The sequence below is a fragment of the Plasmodium malariae genome, assembly GCF_900090045.1.
Source record: "Plasmodium malariae genome assembly, chromosome: 8".
In the NCBI taxonomy this organism is placed as follows: Eukaryota; Apicomplexa; class Aconoidasida; order Haemosporida; family Plasmodiidae; genus Plasmodium; species Plasmodium malariae.
Window position 1 is genome coordinate 1,385,382 of NC_041782.1, and position 12,549 is coordinate 1,397,930.

A 12,549-nucleotide genomic window follows, 5' to 3' on the forward strand; every position below is an offset into this window, starting at 1 on the left:
GTATGAAAATTCCTGTACAAGTCAGTCAGAATTTAACATATTGAAATTTTTTTTTTATTTTCTAGCTAACATTGGGAAATATTTTTTAGCAACATAATAGTAACACATTTATATATGTCACGATGTTGTAGTAATATACGATATATATATGCGTCTATTATTCTTATTTTTATTAATTTTTCTTTTTCTTCTACACATATATCTTTCGATTTAGCATGTAATGAAAGCATTAATAAAATAAACACAAATGTGCACAGATAAAAGTCTTTTACCCCCTTTCATTTTAATACCTTCAAAAGTGCATTTTACAAGACTATTTGTTTTCAGTTAAAAGGTAATATACTTTTGAACTTGGTGAAACTCGCGTTTCTCGTTATTTTCTATTATTTTTTTATTTTATTAATTTTTTTTTTTTTTTTTTTGGTAAAAGTTAAAACACAATAAAATAAAAAAAATCAAAAGGCGAATTTCCCTTCTGTCTTGTCATTCTTACAATTTCATTGAATACCATTTAAATTATAATTAATTATTATGTTATTTATCCTAACTCGTTTCTCCAATTAGCACAGCTATAAAATGTGTATAAATACATACATATATATATATATATGTATATATGTATGTATATGTGTCATAATAAAAACTCGTGTTTGTCCATGCTCAAGTACGTAATTATGTATACATATACGAATTCCCCTCTGCATAGTAAGACAAAGTTTTTTTGTATATACTTCTCCCATGAGAGATAAAACAGCAAAATGAGTTATGAAATTTTGATGAAATAGGGAAAATAAGGATGTTCTTACTATTACTCAGTAAGTAAATTAAAAAAGGTACAAAAAGAATCCTTACATGAACTATTACCTGCCCGTGTTAATATGTTAATGCATTTTTTTTTTTTTTTTTTTTTCCAAATAATGAAAATAGACACAATGTAAATCTAAAATTTAAAAATTCTGAACGCTTTAACATAAAAGAAAATCGTATAACCATTATGTTATAAAGAATGCTATCTTCATAACATTCTTCGCTTATTTTTTTTCATGTAACTTGGCAACTATGTGAATGTTACCACCCTATCTGTATGTTTTACGGAAAGTACAGATACACAAAATAAACTTAAAAAAAAAAAAAAAAAAAATCGTAGCTCCTGATATAAGAAAATTATGGACAGGAATTCTGATTATTATAGTAAAGAAAATTTTGAATATGGTGATATTAAACATAATAATTATAATTCAAAAAATAAAATAATGAAAAAATACCTGAACACAGTGGAAGCAGGTATGAAAGAAGAGACCAATAGCTTCTCAGGAAGTAGTAAATTAAACAGTAACACTTCGAATGAAGAGTTTGAAGAAGGGAGTTGTTTAGGTAGTGAAGAAAACATAATTTTAACTGGTAAAGAAGGAAGAAATTGCTACAATGAGGACGAAGAGGGAAATGAAAAAGAGGTAAAAGGCGAAGAGGGAAATGAAAAAGAGGTAAAAGGCGAAGAGGGAAATGAAAAAGAGGTAAAAGGCGAAGAGGGGAATGAAAAAGAGGTAAAAGGCGAAGAGGGGAATGAAAAAGAGGTAATTGGCGAAGAAGGCTACAACAGCTATGAAACACAATCATTAAACGAAAGTTCCATACACAATTCTTTATCATATAAGAACACTTATATAATTAGTAACAAGGATAATAATTCCAATTCAGTAAGAAAAACACAGTTTATTGATGACAAATAATAATAAGTTCCTTCGGAAAAAGAAATATTTATTTTGCTTTATTTGCTTTATTTTGCTATATTCGCTTTATTCGCTTCATTTATTCAATTTCCTATGCTTTTTTCATTTGTGTTACTATGAGTTATACCTCGTTTCCTCAAATGTTCGCTAGAACGGTTTTTAAATTTAATAAATGCAATAGGAGTCCTTAAACGACGAGCTTGATGACCTTCCACTGGAAGAAGATGAAAAACAAGGCAATAGCACATCTCCATTTGAAGAAGAGAATGAGCAGTCGAATGGAGAAAAAAAAGAAAAAGATAATTCAGAAAGGCATGTAGAAGAACAAGAAGGAGCGGGAGAATACGGAACGGAGGAGTGTAAAGGTGAACGAACCTAACGCGTTAAAAAAAATAAATAATAAAATAATAAACAAATAAATATATATATATAAATAAACAAACAAATAAATAAATATATAAATATATAAATAAACAAATAAATAAATAAATGATAATTCTTCCTACTTTATCGAAAAATAATATAAAATTACGTAAAAACTTGCTAATGCAGATTCGGGGAAAAAGACAAACCTAAAAAAATATAGTGGTGTGGATATGACCAACCTGTTAAAATCGGACGCACTAGATGATTATGCGACCTTTGAAATGAAGGAGTGTTTATTTAATCTTGGTCAAATGCAAATGGATGTAAAAAACAGCGCATTTTTCGATGTAGAAATTAAAGGTAGAGATAAGGAAAATTCTCACTTTTTTATATAAAGCATGCAATGATTTGAAGGGGATGTATATAGAGGAATAATTTAAAAAAAATAAAATAATAAAATAAATAAAATAAAGTACATTTCTAATTATGAACATGTACAACTATTCAAACACATTACTCAAAACGCGCTCAGATATAACGACAAAATTTGCATACATGCGCGCTCCTAACTTTTTTTTTTTTTTTTTTTTTCTAATAGATATAAACGAATGGAAGGCAAAATATAGATACCTGACGTCATCGTATGATCGAAAAATATACATATATACGCATACACATACAAACACTCATGCACATACGTACATATATACACCTACTTACACGCGCATGCGTTCCTCTTATTTTTGATGGTCGCTCATAACTTTCTTTCTCTTTTTTGTCTTTACCCGATCGTTATGCGTGTCCCTGACACTTATTCAGTCGAGTAACGAATTAACAAAATTTTTTACGATTATTCAGATATCGAAAACTAGACAAAGAAATAAATAAGACAATCAACAGTGAACAAATCAATCTGATAACCGTTATAAATATGAAATTAAAAAAAAAGACAAACAGACAGTCTATCAAACAAACATGTAAATTACCATAAAATGACAAACTTTAACTTATTTACCCTTTATTATGCAGAGAAGGAGCATTAAGCAGCACAAAGATTTCTTAGATGATGAATACAAAGAGGTTAATGCTTTATACTGATATTCTTATCTATCCCTAACACTGTGTATTTATCATTTTACACAAACGTATACACATATGCGTACCTTAACGTTACAGTGGCTAGGCGTTTTACAAAAGACCGTATCTGAATTTAGGAAAAATATCGGATCGCACGGTAGTTACTCTGAAAAAGAAAAGAAAAGAAAAGAAGAAAAGATGAATGAAAAATGAGACTAAAAAGTAGAGAGTAAATAGTGAAGAGTAAGAAGTAAATATTAAGCAGTAAGTTGTGCGTAGTAAATTGTTCACAAACGAACTTCTTGTACTCATACTAAATATATAGCTGATCCTGCAACACTTTTTCAATTTCCGTTTATTTTACGAGTAGTTTCTGAATTGAACGAAAGAGAATACTTAATATTGTCGAGAAACATTTGCGAAGATTTTAAAGAAAAAAACATAGAAGAAGTAACACCTAGATGCAAAAAAAAAAAAATTAAAAATTAAAAATAAAAAAATAAAAATAAAAAAATAAAAAAATAAAAAAATAAAAATAAAAAAATAAAAATATATTATAACAAAACAAAATAAAAATCCGTTTAGTTAGCTTTTCTTTTTCTCTTTTTTTTGTTAATAAACCACCATTTTTACTTCCCCTTTTTTTGAAGGGCAACATAAACGTCCTATTGTACTTGCTTGTGATGAAACATGAAATTTCGATTGAGCATAACGTAATGAAATATTTAGAGGACTCTTATATGTCTATAAGTACAGGTAAACATAAAAATAAGCCAGACGACTTCTACCACTTCAATGAAAATATGTGGAATAATACGCAATTTATTTTATCTTTACTTTTACTTTTTCAAAAAGATAAAATATTGAATAATACGGTGCAGAAAATTATTGAAGTCAACAAAAATATTAAGGACATAGGGGGAAAAACTGTACGGTTAAAAAAAAGGAAGCAACGAATTTTATTATACACATTAGTATGCATGTATGTATGTACGTGATAGCTACACATGCAACATGCGTACACGCATACAAGTATATGCATACACGTACATGTTAACGAGAGCATATGTTGACACATAGTTTTACACATGATGTTACATTAACATTATGAAGGGAACCTGGAGTGATGAGGAAAATAATTACTTTATGAAAGTTTACGAAAGCAACTCCAATTTCGGGGACAAGGTATTCTTACATAAATAATTATATTTACACATTAACCTACTTGAACAGTGAAAAAATGTGCGCCATGTATCAGTTGTGTATGCACATACGCGTTCAGATATACCCTCACGTACAGTTACCCCCCAAAGTACGCTTACTCTCATGTACCCATTTATGTTTTCTTTGCTAAGGTCCTTGTGGACGTGTTGAAAAGTGGTATAAGTAAAAGCGAAGAAGAAATATATGAACACCTTGCCTGGTACAGGCAATTCGTCTCTTATAAAAATTTAAAAAATAAATATACTAACAGTATCAGCATCATCAACATAAATGTAACAGAAAAAAAAAAAAAAAAAGAACTAGTGTTCATTACGTTTTTGCGTGTTTCTTTTCCTCTTCTCACATTCTCCGTTAATTACTCGTTTCTTTTCCCCTTATATTTATGGAAAAATAATAACTAAGCTATATTTTACACACACACACACACATACATACACATACACACACAATATAGGATCAAAAGAAAAACGACTCAAAAGTTGAAGAAAAAAAATATATGATACAAAAGTGGAAAGAAAAAAAAAGTATAAAAAAAAAGATAAGCAAAAAAAAAATATATGATGCATGCTAGGTGTATGTTCTCTCTGATTAGATACCCTTTTTTTTTTTTTTTTTCCCTCTCTGAATCAAGGCAGTTTCTTTTTCTCTTTTTATCACTAGTTGTTACTAATGTTAATGATTCATTTAAAACCATTGCCGTAATGCAGAACAAGAATCCGACATAAAAAATATGGAGCTACAACAAATGAAGAAGGACGAAATGAAAATAAAAAAAAAAATGCGAGAAGAGTAAACAGAAGGAAAAAAAAAAAAAAAATATAGAATACGATAATGAATTAAATATAGTGCGCAGTAATAATATTATACATATCAGTAAGGTAAGACTATAATTTTTCTTTTTTTTTTCTTTTTTTTTTTTCTCATCTTTTCCGAACGCAGTATTAAAAAAAAGAAACAAATGATACAGGAACAGCTCAACAGCAAAAAAAAGGAGGAAATGAAAAAAAATGTAAAATAAAACGCACGCTTATATATGCACGTGTTCACACGTCTGCATGCATATATTTATGTATGTACGTATGCATATGCGAGTGTGTATACGTATATACATGTATGCGTATACACGTTTATGCAATACTGAATTTCATGTATACCCACAGAAAATAGAAAAATCTCAAAAGAGCATCCTGTCTGAAGAAATGTTACAAAGAATAAATGAGAGAAATGAACGGTTAGCGAAGAAGAGAAAAAAAGAGAAAAAAAAAAAAAAAAATACATATATTCTTTTTAAAAATAAAAAATATCAAATTATCTTATATATGTACATTATGAGGAGAACTAAATATATAATAATAGAGTAAAATTATTGTGAAAATATTATAATATAGTACTTTTAAAATATTTGTTCTATAAATTTACCTTTACCTTTACCTTTAGATTTTATTTTATTTTTATTTTTTAATCTTTATTTTATATTATTTTATTTGTTATTTATTATTTGATATTTTTTTATTTGATATTTTTTTATTTGATATTTTTTTATTTAATATTTTTTACTCATTTTTTATTTTCATTTTTTATATTTTTTTCTTTTCTTATTTTCCTCCATTTTGCTTGTTTTCTCTTTTCTCAACTTTTCAAGCATTTTACAAAAAAAGGTTCAGTCCAACTTGAACATCAACGAGGAGAATAACGAGAAGGACAAAAAGATACACAAGCAAAAGTATATGCATATACAAAGCAAATTGCTAAGCAACACAGGTACATATCATTAAATGCACATAAAAATAAATGCACGGAATGTTTATATATATATATATATATATATATGTATCTGTTCTTACTTTTTTTTTCTTTTTTTTTTTATTTCTTACCAGCGCAAAATTGCACATTTATTATATTACATACACATCATTATATTTTATCTACTGTATGTGCATATTATTGTTATTTTTATATTCCTTATTTGTACAAAGAAAAAAAAAGCTTAAAATGGTGAGAACGCCATCAACATTTTATACATGTTCACTTCGATTTTAAAGTGCTTCAATAAATTTCTTGTTTAATATCGTATTGTACTGTTTTTATTTTTATATCTTTTACTTTTTATTTTTCCGCTGCTTTTATTTTACATTGCATACTCGTCCCACGGCGCACGAAGGCAAAAAAGTTTTAAGTATAGCGCCTTCAGGATTTAGCTCATAACAGACTGTATTATATATATATATATGAATATACAAATATGAGCATATGCATTTATTCATTTATACTTATATATAATGCATATGGCATACAACCGCTCTGTTCGTATTCGTTAGTGCCAATTATTTGTTAGCTCATTTATAAATCATTACATGTGTATATGCATATACTTATATTGTAAATATACAAATAACATTTTTTAGTTTATTATCATTTTGTTCATATTACTATTTTTTTTGTATGATTTAATTAAACACATCATTTCGGCCGCTTTGTATATGTAACTGTTTGCTTGTGCTTGACGTATGTTCATATGTACATTTTTTCCATGCGTACGTTGAAAGATATATACACATATATATACATATCCTCGTAATATCTTTGCAATTTTAACCATAGATAATCTATTGAAACGGATTGAATCAACTGTAGAGACCATAAAGAATATTTTGTAGTTTTTTTATTCCTGGCACTATTTATTTTAAGTACTACTTTGCTTCGCCCTCTCCTTTTATTTTTAATTTCAATTTCATTTTCCCTATCCTTTACATTATTCTTTATTTATATATTTTATTTTATTTTTTTTTTTTTTTTTGTTCTTATATATATCATGAACGCATTAGAGAATTATTGTTAATTTTTTTTTTTTTTTTTTTTTTAAATTAAACTTTTAAAACATGCAAAATAGAAATAGCAAATAAAGTAAGCATAATATTATAGGAGAAAAAAAAAAAAAAAAAAAAAAATATATATATATATATATATACCTAAAACATTACCGCATTATGGAATACGAAAAAATTAAAAAAAATATACCTAAAACAATACTATATTATGGAATATGATAAAAAAAAAAAAAAAAAAAGTTAATAAAACGTGCATGTAATAACAAGAAAAACAAAATTATTAGTGTACAAAAAAGTAGTCAGTGAGAGGATGAAAATTAAGTATTCAAGGATTCTGTATATATTTGTTTATCACCTACTGCATATATGTGTAAATAGGAATAAGACACGTTGCTACAGTAGTAAGTGAACAACGAAAAGATGGATTAAAAAAAAAAAAAAAAAAAAAGAAACAACTGTTGTTTTTTACGCGTATGTATGTATGTGTATGTATATCCTTTCTAATAATACCACCTCTGTTTTCTCGTCCGCACATAACTCTTTAAAGCGTGTCTGTTACACTCATCATTTCGTTTGTACGTTCCGTATATAACACCCTTTCGCTTCATCGCTGCAACCCGCATGTGGGATGATAAAGCGGTCATGAGGAAATGTTTATTTTTTTTTGTTTCATTGTGCTTTGTTTCATTGTGCTTTGTTTAACTGTGCTTCGTTTAACTGTGCTTCGTTTAACTGTGCTTCGTTTAACTGTGCTTCATTTCTTTCTCCTTCCCGTTTCCCTCATTTCACTTTTTATTTCTTTTTTCTCCCCTCTCTCCTTCAGAAAATTTCGTTTCAAAAAATGCTGCTCCGAAAACAGAAAGAAATGGTCGACCGGTCGATTTAACTGATAACGTTGATTCACTGGTAGAAAAGATTTTAGGTGTAGTACATTATTTGGAGGATGTAAATAATTATGTTATAGATTTTAAAAAAGAATTATTAACAAAGCTGGAATACCTAGTACAACATGATGCAGCTTTGTATGAATCTTATGAACACAACGAAAATATATTCAATGAAATATATACCTATAATGAGAGTAAATTGAGTAGATATTCAAAATACTTGGATGACTTGAAGAATGAAAAACTAGAAATATTTAATAATACCATAAATAACATTCAGAAGGAGAATATATATTACGTGAACTTTGTTTACAAAAACCTCCTTACCAAAATTGATCTCCTGAGTGACCTCAATAAGAAGGTTTGTGTGTATACACATGCATATGTTTATGGTTGTGTACACATATGCATGTATGTTTATACGCATACATATGATTGTGTGTGTATGTATGTAAGGGCTTGTTTTGGTTCCATTTTAATATTTCAAATTGGTACATTTATGCGCTTGTTGCACCCCCCAGTAACATACATATATATATATATATATATACATATACATACTAATGTGCATACAGTTTTACCCTTCCCGTTTTTTACTACCGTGAGTATTTTTTCGCATTGTGGACTTTGCTAAGTCCAGTTGCACATGGCCAGTTCTTAGTTTTAATTTGTTTTGCTCCACTTGTAATGTTATATGCAAAATTGTATTTAGTTGTGTGCGCATTTGGGTGCAATTTTGCCCATTTTGACTTACTTTGTCTCATTTTGTCTCATTTGCTCTCTTTTTTTTTTGCTTAGAAACTGGACAAGGAGAAGAGAAGAAATTTGCACGAACTGACCAAGTACTTGGACAGGCTGAAAGTTAAGCTGCTAGGCATACAAAAGCTATTCAACAAGGTGTTAATAGAAAAATCAGTAACAATCAAAAAGGCAAATGACGAAAATAGAGGACTGTTTGAATTATCTGCTAGCGATTATTTGCATGGAAATAGCAACTTTGACACGTTTTCAAGTTACGTAATAAATGATTTTTTACTAAATGATAAAAGAATAAATGTAGTCAATTACAACAATAATTCTTTTTTTAAGAATAATTTTATGTATTTCAATTTTTTGTTCAATTATATGAAGGAAAGGAGCGACAATGACAGCAAGCGTGTGAATAGCAAGAATGTGAGTAATAAAACAAATGTGTATAATAGGAACAATTTTAACGTTTACATTTATTTGAAAGACCCGCTAATAGAGGAGCATGATATGTCTTACTTGGGTTACTACGTGGTTGCTGACTTGTACATAATTGATGTTATTATAAAGAATGTTGAACGCATTGCTGAGAATAAGTGGAATAGTAAAAAGGTATATACAGATGTGTTAGTGTGTATAGATAATTATATAGTTAAATATAATGTACTGTCTAGTAATATTTATTTAGATATGCAAGCGGACATTAAGCCCATTTTTAAAGGTAGTAGTAGTAGTAATGGTAGTAGTAGTAGTAGTAGTAATGGTAGTAGTAGTAGTAGTAGTAATGGTAGTAGTAGTAATGGTAGTAGTAGTAGTAATGGTAGTAGTAGTAGTAATGGTAGTAGTAGTAATGGTAGTAGTAGTAATGGTAGTAGTAGTAGTAGTAGTAGTAGTAGTAGTAGTAGTAGTAGTAATGGTAGTAGTAGTAGTAATGGTAGTAGTAGTAATGGTAGTAGCAGTAGCAGTAGTTATAACAACTCAGTTGAAGAGAAAAAAATTGCAGTTATTCTTGCACAGCTAGAAAGAAAAAAGAGATTGAATTATAGAAATACAATTTTTAAGGATGATTATTATAAAAAAATAGTCGAAAAAAAAATAAAAAAGGACGAAAGGAAAAAAGGTTTGAATTATGGTATATATAATAAATCTACTTTATCATATATTAGAAAGAAAAATATATTTTTTGATTCATACAAAGAATATTATAAAAAATTTTTATCCTTATATACGTATGAAGAAATATTCAATATCATGTGTAGTAACAACAATAAGTGTATTAGCAGTATTATTAACTCCTTAAATGTTGTTAATAGCAATACTTTTATTTTAAAAAGTCATTTGAAATTAAAAAAGGAGTTGAAAAAGTTCTTTCAGACGAATCAGAACAAACTGCGTTATAAAATAAATTCGGGTGCTACTTGTCCGAGTGTTGATAATTATCTGCTTAGAAATGAGTCCAAAGTTGATGCCGCAATTAGCGGTAGTGTTATGAACTGTAGCGGAGCAAATGACAATACGGAACATATCAACAAGGTACATGAGGACCATTTGAATAAATGTCCAGTACAAAGCAGTAACATATTTATTAACAAAGAAATGTGTGTGAGAGAGTTGAATACACGCCCAGTGCTTGACAATGATGACCATTTTATCAATATGAACAATGTTGATGATTATTTGAATACATATTATGTGTCTTATCATGAATCCTTTAAAGTAGTTAAAAAAGAGCACTACTTTTCTGTTTTATCGCACATTTTTGAGACTTATTTAAAAAATGCACACTCAAATGATATCATTAATAGGTACCCATACTTAAAAAGTACGAGTAATATTACTATTCATTTTTTGGGCATGTTACCTGAGATTATGAAACTTTCCAAAACGTCCAAATACTGCGATTCTTTGTATGCCTTGGGAAATACCTACCTACAGAAGGGGACAGAATTTGAACGTGAGGAACAGGGGGAAGAAGATGCAGAGGCGGATGGGATAGGAGATAAAGCGGCGGAAGAGAGAGATGACAAAAGGGACGAAGTAATAAACACCGAGATAAGCACTGAAATTGCGTTTTTAAAAAAGTATAATAATAAGTACATGCAACTGTTTCAGCATCACTTAGAAGAAGAGATAAAATTTATCAATTATTTTGAAATTTTGATACAGAAAAAGATGGCAATTATTGTTGAAGAAAATGAGTTTTTAAAATTATATATTTTTTATGGTAAGAAGAGTTTACCGAATTTACCTTATACTCCCATTTTTTTTAGCTGTAGAACAATTATTAAGATAGAAGTATTAAGAGATGTTAAAACAAAGCAAATAATATACTCCAGTAGATCTTTCTTTTTAGAAACGTTAATAACTTTAAAAGAATATAAAATTAGGAATGAAAGTGCATATATAATCATCGAAACTTCAGATGAAAAGAGTTCAATAAAGAAAAGATTAAAAATGGAAATGCTTTATCGTATGTCCCCCATGTCACATATAAATGCTTACATTATTTCTAATAAAGGCAGAGAGACTGTATATCACAAAGGAAATGTTTATCAGAGATCTGCCAGCGATATTAAGCATGTTATCAGTGATATTCGAAATGACTTTTTAAATATTATACTACCGCAGTATAACTTATTCGATCTCTTTGACAGTCACATATATATTATTATATGTTTAAGGAATGAAAACTGCTGAAATTTGCAATTAATTTTTTTTTTTTAGATGAAGAATATTATGCAGTACTGAAAATGGCGCAGTAACACTCGCAGTAACACTTGCGGTAGGGGTAGTAGTAGTAGTAGTAGTAGTAGTAGTAGTAGTAGTAGTAGTAGTAGTAGTAGTAGTAGTAGTAGTAGTAGTAGTAGTAGTAGTAGTAGTAGTAGTAGTAGTAGTAGTAGTAGTAGTAGTAGTAGTAGTAGTAGTAGTAGTAGTAGTAGTAGTAGTAGTAGTAGTAGTAGTAGTAGTAGTAGTAGTAGTAGTAGTAGTAGTAGTAGTAGTAGTAGTAGTAGTAGTAGTAGTAGTAGTAGTAGTAGTAGTAGTAGTAGTAGTAGTAGTAGTAGTAGTAGTAGTAGTAGTAGTAGTAGTAGTAGTAGTAGTAGTAGTAGTAGTAGTAGTAGTAGTAGTAGTAGTAGTAGTAGTAGTAGTAGTAGTAGTAGTAGTAGTAGTAGTAGTAGTAGTAGTAGTAGTAGTAGTAGTAGTAGTAGTAGTAGTAGTAGTAGTAGTAGTAGTCCTTCCCGCCCTTTCAACTCTTGTAACATTTTAAATAGCCCTTTTGCAAAAATTGCATTAGGAATAAAGACTAGGAGTGTACGCAGATACACTTTGTGCGCGCCCAGGCATTTACATGTTTGCTAGCTGTTTGGTTAGGGGCTTTCCTAGCGATTGTGCTTGCCAGTTCACCCCTTTTTTTAATGTCATATCTAGGTAATTTTAGCATTTATACCTTATGCTATATTTCTTTTTTTTGCCGTTAAAATGTAATGCATTTCTTGGTACACCCTTACGAGTAGTGCGTATGCGACAGTGGTTGTGCGTTTATACGTATGCGTGTGTTTACATATGTGGGCATTTGCATATTCGACTATATATTGTACCCATATATGGTGCATTCTTCCTTAAATTATTAATCATGACCCCCCTCTGTATGTATCTCTTTTTCTTTTTTTTATATCATCCACTGACGATGCA

General features: G+C 28.9%; 2 protein-coding genes across 2 annotated transcripts; both read left to right on the plus strand.

Annotated features, from left to right (window-relative positions):
• Positions 1-1,166: 1,166 nt before the first annotated feature.
• PmUG01_08037700 (conserved Plasmodium protein, unknown function) lies at positions 1,167-7,054 on the plus strand (the record flags this gene model as incomplete). Its single annotated transcript, XM_029004545.1, has 18 exons — positions 1,167-1,697; positions 1,912-2,095; positions 2,283-2,456; positions 2,695-2,737; positions 2,955-3,018; positions 3,126-3,176; positions 3,273-3,330; positions 3,544-3,623; positions 3,824-3,929; positions 4,029-4,102; positions 4,287-4,358; positions 4,529-4,669; positions 4,852-4,921; positions 5,105-5,186; positions 5,337-5,406; positions 5,558-5,628; positions 6,040-6,158; positions 6,999-7,054. The coding sequence occupies 18 exons, from the start codon at positions 1,167-1,169 to the stop codon at positions 7,052-7,054; spliced, it is 2,046 nt and encodes a 681-aa protein (XP_028861223.1).
• Positions 7,055-7,712: 658 nt separating this feature from the next.
• PmUG01_08037800 (conserved Plasmodium protein, unknown function) lies at positions 7,713-11,556 on the plus strand (the record flags this gene model as incomplete). The annotated part of the gene is made up of 3 exons (XM_029004546.1): positions 7,713-7,809; positions 8,049-8,473; positions 8,911-11,556. 3 exons carry the CDS (start codon positions 7,713-7,715, stop codon positions 11,554-11,556), a joined length of 3,168 nt encoding a protein of 1,055 aa, XP_028861224.1.
• Between the last annotated feature and the right edge of the window lie 993 nt (positions 11,557-12,549).